Consider the following 17,684-nt stretch of genomic DNA (forward strand, 5'->3'; position numbering starts at 1 on the left):
GTAGTTACTATTACAGATATAAAACTGAATGTCATAAACAAGATTTTTAGACACAAGCATACAACTTTTCAGGCTTCATTTAAGTATATCAGTCATCCATGCCAAAACGATATGTAAATTTTTGGCCTTTTAAGCACAAGGAAGGAAATTGCACAGTTTATTACAGTTAATAATCACTTGTTACAAAAGATATTCCACCAATAAAACACGTAACACTATTTTGTATAAAATATTTATGACATATTTACAAAAGACAGGTGAAAGTCAGGATAAATAAGGAATATTTTTGTCACAACTGAACAGCTTATTTTTTCTTTCTCTTGGATGGTCCTTCTTCACTTGCTCTATCTACATTGCTTGGATTCTGCGCAATACGTCTCACTGTGGACATGCCGTCAACAAACTGCGTTCGAAACAGCACATTTGCATTCTCAAACATACCATCCTTCAACGAAACAACAATGAACTGCAAAACAAAATTTCAATTGTGAAAACAATTAATTCAAAAACATACAATAGAAAGAAAAAAAGCTACATGTAAAAAGTTTTCCAAAGATAATTGAATGCTTTCTGTTATGGTTGGCTAATACTTTCCTTCAGGAAGCTAATACCTAGTACTATCAAAAGAACACTAGAAAAATCTCAACAGTGGTCAAACTAACCACATCAGCAGAGCTAAGCTTTTCTTTATTTTAACATACTGTTAATTTAAAAAAAATGTACTTTATAATTTTCCACACATTTTCCACACACAGGTTTCTTAGATGCGCTAAATTTGCAAATCACCTTGTTCTTGAATTTTGACACTCTGCAGCTTTCAAGGAATATTTTCTAGCCACCTCAATTATGTTTTGAATCATTTCTAATTTCTACACGTGAATATGGAGCACTGAAAACAAAAAACTTTTTTTTCCCCTGACCCTAATAAGCAGACAAGGTAGTCTCTCCTTGCTTCATAACAATACTTTCATTCAGTGATGCTTTTCATACACTTACTGGTGTATCCCTTCTGAAATATTCCACTTTACCCATTAGGCTTACATCAATAGTCTTTAATATTTCGAGAAATATGAAAAACTGTCTATCATCACACTCATTCCACCTTACGCTTTCTGGTATCATTTTCAGAATGGATTTGATTCTCTGGTCGATGTACATCGTCTCACAGTTATGGAAATCTGCTAAAGTAGTATTTGGTGCCTGCAATTGCTGCATATCAAAATTTGTTGCCACATTTACCTGTTGTATTCATGGTGCATTATGCAAATCTGCATCTGGCCTTAGTGGGAAACACCTTTTCTTCAACTGTAATTTTTCTTCTCAGATTAGAATGTAGGGAACAATTTTCAAATAAATGATTTCAAACTTTTAACGCCGAAGCAAATCTGTTTTCTGTCTTACTGACCCGTGTTTCTTGATACCAAAGCGTTTACGCTCTAAAAAGAATCTAAAGTTCGCTCTTGACACTGTATCGCAAAATTTTATATATTTCAGTACTTTCGTATATGAACAGCTGCCAAGAACTAATAGCTATATGAGTTTTGCTGTTTCTCTTCACAAGTGGGGTTAGTCTTGTTGTGTAACATAAAACATTTGCTTCTATGGCTTCCACCTGCATTCACGATATCAAGATACGATCCCGAAACTTCCATGTTGGCCTGCGTTTTCCGAATTCTGAATGGCCCATGAAAACTGAAGTTAACTGACATCTACCTATCTTCAGCAGACACATCACAATTACTTTCACTTGATTCAGCAATGCCCGAAATACAATCATCACTCCTGGCTCCTATTTTTCTTTCAGTTTCACTCCCTTCTGACTCTTGTTCTGAAATTCACCATAAATGTTGAAAGTGTTCCATTACTTCCTTGTCTGATATTTTCAATATCTTTGTCATGACACCGATAGGTATAGCAAGACAATACAGAAATGGAAAACTTATTTCTATTAAAGGAGTTCTACTTTCAATAAAATTATTACTCATTGCCACACTGATTTTTCCATGGTACTGACGACAATAATGATCTGAATGACAAGTTACCACTATGTTAACAATGTTCTCCAGAACCTCAACGAACTATTATGGAGGAGTTCTGTAAAACGCCTTTGCAACTGCCCTTTGCAGCTGCCACTGAAGTGAAGTGTGCAGTTTTATGCACTGTGTGCTACTCCTAGTTTCCTTTAGAATCACACCCATCTCCAATATTAACACAGAGACAATTAGCACAAATGTCTGTTTCCAGGTAACTGTTCCTTCATGGAACAATGAGTTGTACTTTGTCATCATCTCATTACAGATTTGAAAATTGTTCGTGTACTGGTCACTATTAAACCATGTCAATGGAGTCAGATAGTTCTGTTGTTATAAACAGTGTGTCCCATTTCCACTGGGACTGTGGCTATGAAAAATAAAAGTCATCGATGATGTTAAAACAAATCACTATATTTAATCAAAATAATCTCCCCCCGAATCAAACCAATCTAAAATCATTTTGAAAAGGCAGCTGTAGTCATTTTTTGGTGTTGCATTTAGTACTGCAATACATTCTTCTTGGATGTCCTTAACTGTGTGCTTTCATTGCCAATTTCAATATGGCAAACAACCAGAAGTCGGCTGGGGCAAATCCAGTGAACACAGTGGGTGATCCAGGAATGTGAGCCACTTGTTGGCCAAAAACTCATGCACAATCTTCACTTTGTGGATGGGGGTGTTGTCATGGAGCAGCAACCAGAAACGTGCCTCTCTGTATTCGTGTCAAATTCAACAAATTCTCACCCACACATGTTGGAGGACTCAAAAAACTTTATGTTGCCTCACTGCTCCACTGTCACTTTCCAGTGAGTCTCAGGCACATATTTTTATATTCACAGCCAGGATGCCTGCTGCAAGCTAGAAATTTGATTTTCCACACAGCAGTTTTTGAAACTCCAAGGATCATAATCGTGCAGCTCACCATGAGATAGCACAGCCGTTTGAAATTTCACACAAGCAGTCCCAATGGAAATGGCACACACTGTGTACATTAGTTCCAGTAAATTTTAAAACTGTCAATTCCTGTAACAATGAGATGACTATTTCTTTAGTATGAAGGAAAACCTTTCACTATCTGATACCGCTGCCCTAACTTCAGATGAATTATTTTAACATCCCCCCTCATATCTTTTCAAATACTCTGTGGGTATCAAAATTTAACATCTAGATGTAATAAACAAAATGCTTTCGATCTGACCCCACATATGCTATGGTTACCTATCCTTTGGCTTTTAACAAATTACCTGATGTTTTACCATCATCAGAAATTTCTGTTTTTACATCATAGTCATTTATTTAATGCTTAAAGACTATCATCCATATACTGGTAGTCCATACTTACAATAGAAGTCCTCTAAGCTTCAGAGGTACCTTTAAACTATCAAAACCATTGACTCCCCTAATGATGATTATTTTATTAAACCCAAGAAAACAGTCTGGTGTGTTGTAATGTCAGTAAAAGAGAATCACGAGATCCTATGTGAATCTGTAGTGTATCACACATGCAAATGTGTCATTGAACTGTTACAAACAGATCCTGAAATGTTTTATTGGAAAAGACTAAAAGAGAGCTATAAAACAGACTCTTCCTTGTTATCAGCTTTCACACAAACATCACTTAGATGGTTCATAAGGGGCACTAAATAGTTGTTATGAAAGTTGGTGAATTTGATATTGGTTTGACAAACCAGGAATATAGTAGCTTCTTTTTTTAAAAAAAGAAGTAATTTGCAAAGAAAGACAGGTGCTCATCACTAAACACACTTTCCAGTGTAAAAACTGTGAATAAATGTATACTGAGGTGTTGTAGAAAGTGTTGCATGTCTCCCCTAAGAAATAATTAATGAATAAATCGAAAGACACATTCCCAAGTTCTTAATACATGCAAGCAAAAAGATCACAGGGGAGGGGGGGGGGGAGATTTAATTTTTCACTTTATTGCATTTTTTTTTTACTCCTAAATGCTGGCCTGTTGTTCTATCTACGACTTGTCAACTGTCACCAAGTACAAATTCCCACCTCCCCCACCCCCACCATTTGAATGCTATTAAGAGCATAAGCTTTAGAATGGAAACTTAATTCACTGCCTATCACATCTCAACAATAATAGTAAAATAATAAGTACTCCCTCAATGCTTACCTGTGAGTGTTTAAAATGTGTTCGCAACATAGTACCAATGTTCTGTGTATGCGACAAGTCCAAAGCAGCATCTACTTCATCCAGGATATAGATTGGAGCAGGCTTGAAGAGCAACATAGCCAGTATAAGAGAGAGGGCAACAAGTGACCTCTGTCCTCCTGACAGTTCCTGTAAACCTTCTTTCCACAGTCCACCAAAACCCACTTTCACCTGCAGAAAGAGTGGAAATGAACTGGTAACATACAATAAAAAGTTTGGCCATAGAAAACTATTTAGGAACTACAATATCATTAATGTTACACTGAAGATACATATGATGATAAACCACACACACTACCTACCTCAAGTCCATCAAGAACGTCTTTGCCTTTCGGAGGCTGCAGACAAGCTTGTGCACCTGGTAACAGCGTTGTGAAAATTGAGCCAAAATCTTTGTTGACTTGCGTCCATGCTTGTCGAAGGGCCTGTTTCTTTTTTTCATCCAACTCTTGTAATACTAACATAATCTTGGCTCTATCATTTTCTACTATCTGTTTCTTTTGTATCAGGTCATTATACTGGAAAATTAATAAGTGAAACAGTAAATCTATGGTTCTGACACTCACCGAGGAAAAAGTTGGTTCCAGCATGAGAATTAGGTTTATCTTACTAGTCAGAAGACTTACTGACAAACAAGAAGAGAAAACATAATAACAAAGCTATTTAAAGTTTTTACCAATAATTTGAATTTAAACATAATGAAATACAGTAGAAACCCACTTTATTGTTCCAAAAATTAATGTTTTCCCACTATTTAAGACATTTTTTATTGCTTGCATCAAATTTCCCGTGTTCACAATGTTAACTTGCACCCATTTTTGCACTAATGTACTTACAATTTACCTGCAATTTATGCATTATGAAAAAATGTTTGTGGAGGAAAAAACTGACGTACAATGATAATGGCATGGCGCTGGCTATCAAGAACTATTTACAAATATTACGTGGTTAAGTTCCTTGACACCAGGGCACTCTACTCAGTACATCAAAATCTGTAAAAGTCAGACCAATCCATGCTTTATCTCCTGCCGCGGCCAAGCTCTACTAAGCACAGTGGCTGATGGAAGTAACTAATTTCACTCAAGTAAAGGTATAATGACCAATCGCAACTGTTTCCAAACTGTCTCCATTGTAAACATCATGTTTTGTATGTAACTCTTCAGGCTTTCCTGGCGAGATCTTGACATGTGGAAAAATCGGGTCCAATGCCGGATGTTTGTGTCGCTCTGGCACAATATTTCGGCCACGTAACTCGTCGCCTTTTTCAGGTGCTACCTGAGACTGCTGTGTTGGAGGATCTGGTCCAGTATTTATGCCGCAGATGATGGACGAGCCGAGCACGGACGACTGTTGGAGCACCAGGGAAGTGCCAACACCGCAGGATCAGCGCAAGGCGGGCGCGGACCGCGAATGGAGCGCTCAACAAAGGACAGGCCTCAGAGAGCTGCCACAGATGGAGACCAGGTCGGGCGCGGACGTCCGAGGGAGCACCGGGGAAGAAACAACACCTTAAAAGCAGCGCCAGGCGGGCGCGGATCGCGAACAGAGCCCCCGAGGCGAGACGGACCTCAGACAGCTGCCACTGCAACTGGTGGACTAGGCGGGCGCAGACGTCCGTCAGAGCACCAGGGAAGTGCCAACACCTCGGGAGCAGTGCCAAGCGGGGGCAGACCACGAACGGAACGCCACATGCAGGTCCGGCCCCAGACAACTGCCACGACCACAGATGGTGGATGAGCCAGGCGCGGACGTCTGTGGAAGCACCAGGGAGGGGTAAAAACCTCACGAGCAGCACATGGCGGGTGCGGACCACGAACAGAACACCTGACACAGGACAGGCCTCAGAGAGTTGCCACAGATGGCGCCCAAGTCAGGTGCGGACGTCCGAGGGAACACCGGGGAAGAGAAAACACATTACAAGCAGCGCCAGACGGGCGCAGATGGCAAAGAGAGCACCCAGTGCCCTCCGGGCATAAATACTGGACAAGATCCTCCAACACGGCAGTCTCAGGTAGCACCTGAAGAAGGCAACAAGTTACGTGGCCGAAATATTGTGCCAGAGTGACACAAACATCCGGCAGTAGACCCGATTTTTCCACATGTCATCATGTTTTGTAGTTTGGCCACTTCAGTGCTAACTGACACCTTTGGTCACTGTGTGTTGCTCAAATGTTTTTGTATTAAACACAACACATTTATTTTCATGCTTAGCAAGATGGATTTCGAGAATTTATTCTCATTGTCAAGTGCAAATATTTACGTATGTAAACATTTTTGTGGTGTTTCACAAGCTAACAACATGAGTCACAGTCTGTGTGTGTGTGTGCGTGCATGGGTGTGTGGTTTCCTCCATAATGGAGGAGGCACAGTACCTTATAACCTCAAGAAGAATACGGGGCGAACACCACAAAATACTTATGTAAATATTTACACTTGACAGTGAGAATAAATTCTCGAAACACATCTGGCCAAACAAGAAAAAAATACACAATAGGTGCAGTGTTTCGTTATTTAAATAATGAATGTGCAGATGTATGCTTCCCTAAAACATTGGCGCGTGAAACTGAATGAAATGTTTCTGCCTCCCAGATGGTTACCAGTTTCCGTTACATTAGCGGCTTTTTATTAGATAATAATCCTTTATCAGACAATAAAGAAGTCCTTAAAGAGTATTTTGATGCCTGTTACATACATATATCATACACAAAGAACAAATATGCAAGGGTGGATCCTGTATGGCTTAAAAATATATTTCCCACATTTTACAACACTTTTTAGTCCCTTGAATTAGTGTAAAACTGGAGTTTTGCTGTAGTTATAATGAGTGCATTCTTTCTATTAAAAAAAAAAAAAAGTTTGAGGGTACTCTGACACTGGATATAAAGCAGCAAAAATTACTTATAACTGAAGCATGGGATACCACCCATCAGCTTTTAGCCATGACGTCATCATCATCATCATGGTAGCGGGACCATAGACACATTTATTGGTAGCTGGCGTTTTGAGCTTACGCATATCCGTTTAGCACTACCATCGCCCACTATTAGCGGGCCAGGGCACTACATGCTTGTCAAACTGGCTGCCAGCGATTCAGTTGTCGAGAATGGTTGCCGCAGCTTCGAAACGCTTGAAACAGTCAATGACATCGCTTTTCCCACCAAAAACTGCACTGGTGTCATTCATATTGCAATTAAAAACATGAAAAAATGAAATAAAAAAATTATGTGCGTGAAATAAATCTTTGGCACTCTTCCAAGTTCTCAACATCGTAAAAAAATTACTTTGTCGACGATAAAGTTTAGGGGTATGCATCCCCCAGCGTTCCTCCAGAAAAACAGCACTGGTTATAATTATGGTAAGTAAGTGCACCAAATTGTTTCTTGTAAAGTACGCACTGCATTACAAGTGAATTGAACTGATCAACATTACAAACTGTTTTATTGACAAAGCATCTGACTAAAAAGTTAATGTTATACTTATTCTAAACCTTGCCATTTATTGAGTGTCTATGATTTGACAATGCTAGCAGAAATAAAATAATCAAAAACGTAGGCTTCCGCGGCCATTGCCACAGCCAATGCATTGTCAATGTGTTACTGCATTGTCAAGGTGTAAAACTACTGACATTTTGGTCGCTGTTGCATGTGACCTTTTTCAGGGTGTTTTTGTTTACAGTAAAAGCTGTGCTGACCAAGCGCATTACCTGCTTCCATGCTCAACACACAGCAACGCTACAGTTGGTTTCACATCAGATTTGGGCGGGACACACAGTGCTGCGAACAAGCTTGCACCTACCCAAAGGTGTTTTTATTTACAGTAAACAAAAACATGCTGAAGGAGGTCACTTGCAATAGTGACCGAAATGCTGGTAGTTTTACATATTGACAATGTGGTCACAAACCCATGGAAATTTTAATGACAAAAAGAAATGGTTTAAATTAAATCTATGGACTATTTCTTTTCAAGGTTTATTGCTTACTCATCATCATCATCATCATCATCATCATCATCATCATCATACAGCTGTAAAAATTTTATCTTCGTTGTCACAAATATTTGGCTGTTTCTTCTGAATATTAATCTGAAGGAATTACATTTTCCTGTAGACATACGAGTCTCACCTTTACTTTCGATAAGAACAGAAGCTGTAGTAATGAATGAAAATTTGTGCCATGGCCGAAATTTGAACTTGTGTCTGCAGATTACCAGGCAGATGCGCTAACCATTGCATCACTGTAGCATGGTAGTCACAGTGCTATGTTGATGTAGTGATTAGCACATCTGCCTAGTAAGCAGGGGACCCAGGTTCAAGTCCCAGGTGTGGCACAAATTTCAATCCATTACTTTAATTTCTATTATTCTGAATATGTTGCAATTACTGATGTTATGGTAAAGGTGGGACCTGAAAACATAGCTGTTTTTTCCAGATTCATATCAGGTTTCACTTCTATTCTGACATGAGAATGTTATAATGTCTCTTGCTTCCAAATGTGTCATCTGTCCACCACACTCTGATTACCTGTGTAAACCAGCAGCTGACACACCCTCTTTCTTTCCCATCATATGGCACATTAAGTTGACAACACTGCAGCACAAAACACGTAAGCCACTCGTCCCTACTTATACCTTTACAGTCCTCTGCAGAAATGACTAATATTGTTGATTTTTTTTTTTAATTTTTAAGCCAGTTCTATTCAAACTACAAACTGATTGAGGCAAACTGCAGTTTAAACATGGCTGATGTTCATAAAAAGCCAATGTACGTGGTAATAGATTTCCGTAGTTGGCAGCACAACAAATTCGGCACCTACTCACCACTCCTCTACCCACACTCATCCTAGCTCTCAGCCAATATGGTTCCACAACCCTTCCACAGTGGTGTCCACTGTGAAAAACAGACTGCAATACCTTCTAGGATGCAGGTCATATGTACAACAGCAAGAAATACAGGGTGATTCAAAAACAATACCACAACTTTAGGAATTTAAAACTCTGCAACGACAAAAGGCAGAGCTAAGCACTATCTGTCGGCGAATTAAGGGAGCTATAAAGTTTCATTTAGTTTTACATTTGTTCGCTTGAGGCCCTGTTGACTAGGCGTCAGCGTCAGTTGATGCTAAGATGGCGACCGCTCAACAGAAAGCTTTTTGTGTTATTGAGTATGGCAGAAGTGAATCGACGACAGTTGTTCAGCGTGCATTTCGAACGAAGTATGGTGTTAAACCCCCTGATAGGTGGTGTATTAAACGTTGGTATAAACAGTTTACAGAGAATGGGTGTTTGTGCAAAGGGAAAAGTTCTGGACGGCCGAGAACGAGTGATGAAAATGTAGCACGCATCCAGCAAGCATTTGTTCGCAGCCCAGGAAAATCGACTCGCAGAGCTAGCAGAGAGCTGCAAATTCCACAATCAACTGTATGGAGAGTCCTACGAAAAAGGCTACCTGAATGTCAACTACCCGAGGCAATGGATCTGCCGCCAGGCAGCCCGTGACAGAGCACTTCATCACTGGCCTCCAAGAAGTCCTGATCTTACCCCCTGCGATTTTTTCTTATGGGGGTATGTTAAGGATATGGTGTTTCGGCCACCTCTCCCAGCCACCATTGATGATTTGAAACGAGAAATAACAGCAGCTATCCAAACTGTTACGCCTGATATGCTACAGAGAGTGTGGAACGAGTTGGAGTATCGGGTTGATATTGCTCGAGTGTCTGGAGGGGGCCATATTGAACATCTCTGAACTTGTTTTTGAGTGAAAAAAAAAAAAAAAAAAAAAAAGACTTTTTAAATACTCTTTGTAATGATGTATAACATAAGGTTATATTATGTTTCTTTCATTAAATACACATTTTTAAAGTTGTGGTATTCTTTTTGAATCACCCTGTACATAAATATAAGATTGCAATCACAATTCAGTCTAATTCTCCAATTTCGGCTTGTCCCGCAATCTACTGATTCCTGCTGGTACTATTGCCACAACAGGTCTTGCTGCTGTAATTTATTCTCGTCATAACAACTGCCATCATTTTAATATGATGTTTCATTTTTCTTCTTGTTTCATCTGAATGTAACCATCATGTTCTAAAACTGATTAAAAGCTGGTAACGTTTTACTCGGTATTCTAATATGTGAACAGTGACCAAAATACAATTAGAATTTGTACGATGACAGAAATTAATTGTATTTCCTCCTGTGCTTCACAAAATTGTCAAATTTTAAGCAGAGCAATAAACCGTTGTAGTGGCTAGTTCGTAATCTCTCGCATATCCCTTGCACTAGTGCTGCACAGAACAAATCAAATGTGACATTATTGATTGAATAATGTTGATATTGTACAAAGTGCTTTCATGTATCAGAAAATCTCGAGCCTCTTCAAACACTAACATCATTTGCATAATCCTGCACATCCAAATTTTTCAAAATAAATCTGTAAGTGACCCCCATAGCCAAAATTTCATCTGTAAATGTAACGCAAATCTTAAAGGCTCTATTAAATGATGCTAAAATAATGTAATTGGATAGGGATGTACTCACCAAGTGGCGGCAAGAGAACACACACATACAAGAAAGGTTTTACGTATGCAAGCGTTTGGAGCCAGTGGTTCCTTCTTCCAGCAGAAGGGTTGAAGTGGAAAGAAGAGGGATGAAAGAAAAGGACTGTTGGGTCACGGAATGCTTACAGAACAGGATTAGAAGAAAAGACTGACTGTTGGAGACTGCATCAGAAAAGATTCAAATATCTGAGACCTTAAAGGTGAGGGACACAGTAATATACAAGACAGAGATTACTGCTAAAACATCATGAATGAGTTAATAAGAGTGAAAAGCTAAGTGCAAATTATTTGTACGGAGTGAAGAAAGGAGTTGTTACGGTGAAGAAATGCTGAGACAGAGGAAATTAATGTAAATTAAGGCCAGGTGGGCAGTGAGAACCAATGACATGTTGTAGTGTTAGTTCCCACCTGCAGAGTTCTGTTTGCCTATGGTCAAACAGGCACTGAGATCACAACTTTTTTGTTGTAGAGCATGCTGTGCAGCAGGATATTGTGTGTTGCTGGTATACACCCACTGCCTAAGCCCATTCATCCTAACTGATAACTTGGTGATAGTCTTGCCGATATAAAAGGCCAAACAGTATTTACATAGCAGCTGGTATATGACTTGTGCCCTCAAAGGATCCTCAAAAGGCACGACATCAAGTGTGTTTTCTGGCCACCAGCAAAATGAATTAATTTATTGTGCTTGGTAAAAGACGACCTTGGCCTTAAGAAATGTGACGTGTATAAGATCCCATTCCAGTGTAGAAAATCTTATATTGGGCAGACATGCTGAACTGTGTTAAGAACATTGCGTCGAACACTGTCATACACGTCTGCGGCAACCTGATAAATCAGCAGTATCGGGGCATTGCCTGAACATAAGGCACCGTACATTTGAAGTTAATTTTATCCCCTGCATCAAATTTTCGAGACTGTGTTGTTAAGGTGATCATACATATTTGTACCCTGGACAATTTTATCAACAGGGATGCAGGTTTTTAATGAAGTGCCACCTGAAATCCAGTACTGGCTGCCATTAAATCAAAACAGAGAAAACAAGAACTTCAAATTCATGACTTGATACAATGTGCTGCTGAGATTTAATTCAGGTTTTAACCACAGGAGCGTCTGGCAGCACAGTCATTGCCCACAGCGCACATGCAAAAGGCCATTCTGCAGCTTCCAGCAGGGGGCACTTTCTATCAACTGCGAGCGCCTTCCCATGCATGCATGTTGCCTGCTCCCAGTCTTATAAATTTCAATGTCGCTGCGCGATTATCATCATCATGTCTTACAGCAGTGACAACAGCAACTACCACCACCTGAATATGTCTAGCAGTTGCATAGATGAAATATTGTGCAATTTACACAATACGATCTGGCGGCAAACTCGAGAAATGTATCTGTATATCTGCCTTTGTTGGTCAATACCTGCAACCCATAATACAGACTCCTCTCCTATATTAAAGACACCAACCATTTCCTAGATTGTCTGGAATCCATGACAGTCCCACTCCTACCACACACACCTTGTTCATCACTGCCGATGCCACCTCCCTCTACACCAACATCCCCCAAGCACATGGTCGGTGTGCTGCTGAACATTTCCTCAATCAAAACCCACCTGATTCCCAACCTATGAGATCTTTCCTGCTCATCTTAACCAACTTTATACTTACCAACTACTTCATCTTTGAGGAACAGACATACAAAAGAGATCATGGGTACAGCCATGGGAACCAGGATGGCTTCTACCTGTGCCAACCTTCTCACAGGCTACTTGGAGGTGTCTTTCCTGTGTTCCATAAGCCTTCAGCCCTTTGTTTGGCGAAGCTAAATTGTTGACATCTTTGCCACAAAGACTCCCGGTGAGGCTGGATTGTTAAAATTCCTGGAATCTCTAAGTACCTTTTCCTAATTAAATTTCATATAATCGTATTCCAAATTCCATACCACTTTCCTTAATGTTGATCCCGTCATCACTGAAGGCCAGCTGAACATTAAACCTGCTAACAAACAACAGTGCTTACATTTTGCCACTTGCTATCCTTTCCGTGTCATACATTCCCTCCTATACAGCGTCGGCATTCAGGGCAAATGTATTTGTTCAGATGCACTCTTTCCAGCAATACACCACCATTCTCACCTCAGCCTTCACTGGACAGAATTACTCTAACAGCCCAGTTCAAAAGCAGATTTCCCAGGCCATCACATCCAGTCCTGGTACTGTTGATCTCTCCAAAAAACAACTTTGGAGCACACCACTTATCATTCGGTATTGTCCCGGTCTTGAATGCATTAATCAGCTATTTCGATAAGGTCATGACTTTCTAAAATCATGCCCTGAAATGAGATCCATTCTGTTTGAGATTTTGTCCACCACACCTAGAATAGTTTTTCGGTGCCCTTCCAATGTCTGCAAAACCCTTGTCAGATCCTATGTTCCTATCTCTCTGTACTATCGCTCCTACTACTGTGGCCATCCCACTGCAAGACTTGCCTTATGGACCCTCCTACCAACACCTATACCTACTCTGTAACTGGCAAAACATGTACTGTCAAAGGGAGAGCCACCTGTGAAATGATATCAGATATGAACTGTTATGGTTCGGCCTTTTACATCAGCATGACTACCACAAACTTATCAGTTACGATGAATGGTATTAGGCTGTGGGAGTATACCAGCAACACACAAGCAGAGCATGCTCTACAACGTGACGGCCATGACCTCAATGCCTGTTTCACCACATGTGCCACCTGGATTCTTCCCCCAGACACCAGTTCCACAGAACTCTGCACTACAAGTCCTTGGTTCTCAGCACCCACCTGGCGTTAACTCACGTTAATTTCTTCCATCTCAGCATTTATTCACAGTAACTACTCCTTTCTTCACTCCATGTTAGTTTTATATATCTTTCATTTTTCTGACCTGACTATTTCTCGCTGTCCTCCTCCCACATCTGTTACATATAATGCACTTAGCTTGTCGCTCTTATGAACTCGTGCACTATGTTTTAGCAGTAATCACTGTCTTGTACATTACCCTGTGCAGTGCAGTCCCCAACGATGTCCTGTCTGGCAAGTCTCCCCTGACCCAGGGTTCTGGATGATTTTTCCGAACTCTACCTCTTTTCCTAAACCTCTCTAGTTCTTTCTTTCACATCTCTCCCTTCCCCTTCAACCCTTTTGCTGGGAGGAGGAGCTATTAGCTCCAAAAGCTTGCATATATAAAATCTTTTTTATATGTTAGTTCTCCTGTCGCCACTTGGTGAGTAGATTTTTGATCTATCCAATTACATTACACTGCCAAAAATTATTTTCGTTGTTATGTTAAACAATGTGAAGATGTTGACATCAGCAACAATAGTTTGATCTCTGAATATAAGACAACCTTGTATTATTCGAATGATGAAACTGGCAAAAGACTGTCTTATAATCAATTAAATACACTACTTTATGCAAGTTTGCATAGGCTCCCTTAGCTTGTTTCATAGAAGAACATTATAAGAATTAAATTTTTGAAAGAAAAGAACCATCTTAAATATTTCCATAGCATGCGAACATCTGGAAACATTACTTTATCTTGAAGTATATTTCATACGCAGTACATGTTTATGGAGATATTTTGTTTAACTATATTACAGTCTGACATTTTAGTTCTGTTTGGAACTTAAACTGAATGAAGCAGCCACAAATTTTCAGTGAGTTAGAGTAAGTTTGTGTCATATTAAAACTTGTTAATCCTAATAACTTGAAAATTTCTCCCTTGGTGAGGAGAGGGAAAAATATGTCATTTATGAAAAATTATATATTGAACGTAACTTCAATAACGAGAACAAATTTTACCTGCTCTTCTTCTTTATCAAGCATATTCATTGCACGGATATTCAATCTACGACCTAATTCTTCTTTACGCTCCTCTAAAGTATTAATGGTTTTACAGGCTTGTTTCATATCCATTGAATAGTAATCATATGCACCTTTAGGCTGGCCAAAAAATTTTTCTTCGTCTGGAATCCACTCATTTTCTTCAATAATCTTGGCAACCTGCAACAAATCTTGACCATTAGATAACGTAAGAGGAATCTATATACAAATATTCTAAACTAATGCTCCAGCAAACAAATCACAATCAAATACAAGAAACAGCACAGAAAGAGGTCATCATCCCTGTGAATTATCGCATCAATAATTCCACAACATAGCCAATCAGTCCGAAAAGTTTTGAGACTGGATCAACAAAAAATATAGAAAAGTTAGTGGTTTTAATGTTTCAGGTGTTCTACACAGTCTCATCCCACCTGTGTACAACACACAGACCCTTCATACAACCATGTGAAACAGTGAAAGTCCTTCCTTGGGATGTTCAACTTCTGCATCACATTGGCCGGAATGTTGGTTATTTTGTCAAAACGTTGAACCTCTACATTATTGTTCTGTGGTAGGTTTCGTATTGTTAACACCAAGTCTACTCAGTCATGATGATTTTTCTCAGAAACAAATTGCCCACATTTTTTACTTAAATCAAGTTTTGGCAGGCTTCCATGTGTTGTTCTTGTTCAGGAATCAAGGTGTGTTCACCAAACTTTACACACACTTTTCTTCTTTTCAAAACATTCTGGAGAATGTCTTTAACACTTTGCTTACAAACTACAGTGAAACAACACCTGTGACAACACTACTAACACACTATTCTCACAGCCCCACTATTTAGCACTGCCTGCTCACAACTGACGGGTCAAATGCACAGCTGTTAATTCAAGTTGTTACTGTAGCTGTTGTACTGATGTAACTTATAAGCCTGGAATAAACTTAGTCTAAGCTTTTTGAACGTACGATGTATACAGCCAAAAATTTATCTGTAGTTCTGCGCTGCAAAGAAAGATTCTACGTAGAGCAACATTTTATATATTAATGCTGAGAAATGTTCCACAATTCACACCCAGTTCTGTTCTTTTGATGATTACTACTAGTATCACTTTGCAGAATTTGAGCACCTATCATGGATTACAGTGAAGATCTGGTCTGCCTATCGCCATCTCTTGCCTTCTGTTGTGCACACCAGAAAGCCTGCTCTATTACTATGGAAGCTTTTGAACAAAAAGGAGTTTAACTTTTGGGCAGAAGCCTTAGTTAGTCTGCTATATACTTGAATCCTCCTTGTTTCTAGTTCCCAAAATATCAACAGTAGACACTTTATAGCAGATGACAGGTGAAAAAGTAAAAGGCCTCAAACTAAAGTGCATACAATGAAGGAAACACAAAAAAAATAATCTTCAGGTTTATTATTTGCCACACGTGTTCAGGGAAATGCCCTCTCTTGGAGTTACATCAAAATGTTATAATTTATGAGTACAAAAATTGTATCGGTGTTGGAGACAGTCAATAAAACCAATGTGATAAGGTTAGTAAAATTAAAAGAAAGCTGAATATTATCAAGATGACAATAACATTTCTGTTAAAATTTTGTACAGTAAATGCTAGTTTTCAAGTAATGTACTGGATATCCTTGTCTCTTCTAGACTGGTATAAATAGTGTCTCAGAAGGAATGGTCAATATTCAGAGATACGACCGGAACAGTCAAAGGAAAATAGTCTATTAAAAATGGGCTCTTAAATGCATACCTTAAGAGCTAAGAGCATTTGTTCATCTTTGCTTCTCTAAAACACACCATTTCTATTGAACAAGTGCACACCCCTCTTGTGGTATGCATGTTAGAGCTCATATTTACTACATTTTTTTTTGCTTTGAATGACCTCCCAGTCATATTCCTGAATACTGACCATTCTCCTGGGAAATTCTGTATAAGGTTTGTAGTTTTCATTTCTAACTTGTCTTACTTTTCACAAACTTTTTATTTGTTTTGTACATTGGTACACCATTTATCATCTTATTTGTAGTAAGTTACAATTATACATGTCAATGGCAAAATATTTTTCAAGGGTTCACATCATGCAATGCTGAAATACTAAGAAAGGCTAGCTGGCACTGTAAACATGGCTGGCATTCAAAACAATCAAAAATTTACTCCAATGGCCGCAAGTATCAAGCATTCTAGGGCAAAACTAATATTTTAAGCCTGTTTATATGAGTATGGTTTGATATGCCTAGTAAATTCCCACGAAGGAATGGAATACTTTATATTGGGCCTTCATGATTGGAAAATACCTATTATAAGAATCGTATAAGGAATTTCAACAATGTACAGTGTACAGTTCCTGGTTGACAGCCGTATTAATTGCTCAGTGTCTAATCTGCAACTGAAAATGCAGAATACTTGAGTTTTGATCACATAGACTCAACACCATCACTGAAGACCATTTACTTTTCAATTAATGAATTTAAACATGGTTGGACAAGCACCGTAGACAAAGCGCACACTGGCCATCCAACTGAGGTTACCACAATTGCAAGACCACCAAATAAAACTTCGTGAGATTGCTGAGACTGTACACATCCCAACTGATCAAGTGCATAATGTTGTGCATGGGGAATTGACGAAGTGAGTGCAGCAATTGCTCACAGTCGACCAAAAGTGCTCTCAGCACAACATTCCAACACAATGTCTGCCGACGTTTAACTGTAATCTGCAAGACTTTTTGCAACGATTTATGACTGACGATGAAGCCTGGATCCTTCATTACACACCAGAGTCAAAATGGCAGTCAATACAATAGAAAAAGGCTGGGAAAAGTGCACCGAAGAAGGCAAAGACCATTTTGTCAGCTGGTAAGGTGACGTCCACTATTTTTGGGATTCCCAAGGAATAATCCTCATAGATCACTTGGATAAAAGCAGAATCATAACTGGACTCTTTATGATTCATTGTTGGATCATCTGAAACTTGTGTTGGCTAGAAAACAAAAAAACCAACCAAGGTTGGCACAAAAAAGTGCTCTTTCACCAGGCTAATGCACCATCCTGCACATCAG

The 17,684-nt window shown here is 39.3% G+C and overlaps 1 protein-coding gene across 1 annotated transcript in view; it reads right to left on the reverse strand.

Annotated features, from left to right (window-relative positions):
* Positions 1 to 215: 215 nt before the first annotated feature.
* The window catches only part of LOC124797901 (structural maintenance of chromosomes protein 2), a 179,231-nt gene continuing 161,762 nt past the window's right edge, over positions 216 to 17,684 (reverse strand). Inside the window, 4 exon segments of the mRNA XM_047261019.1 lie at positions 216 to 466; positions 4,174 to 4,383; positions 4,515 to 4,730; positions 14,598 to 14,798. Of these exon segments, the coding sequence (XP_047116975.1) occupies positions 305 to 466; positions 4,174 to 4,383; positions 4,515 to 4,730; positions 14,598 to 14,798 (789 nt within the window). The 3' untranslated portion in view covers positions 216 to 304.

This window comes from Schistocerca piceifrons, chromosome 5, assembly GCF_021461385.2.
Source record: "Schistocerca piceifrons isolate TAMUIC-IGC-003096 chromosome 5, iqSchPice1.1, whole genome shotgun sequence".
Classification (NCBI taxonomy): domain Eukaryota; kingdom Metazoa; phylum Arthropoda; class Insecta; order Orthoptera; family Acrididae; genus Schistocerca; species Schistocerca piceifrons.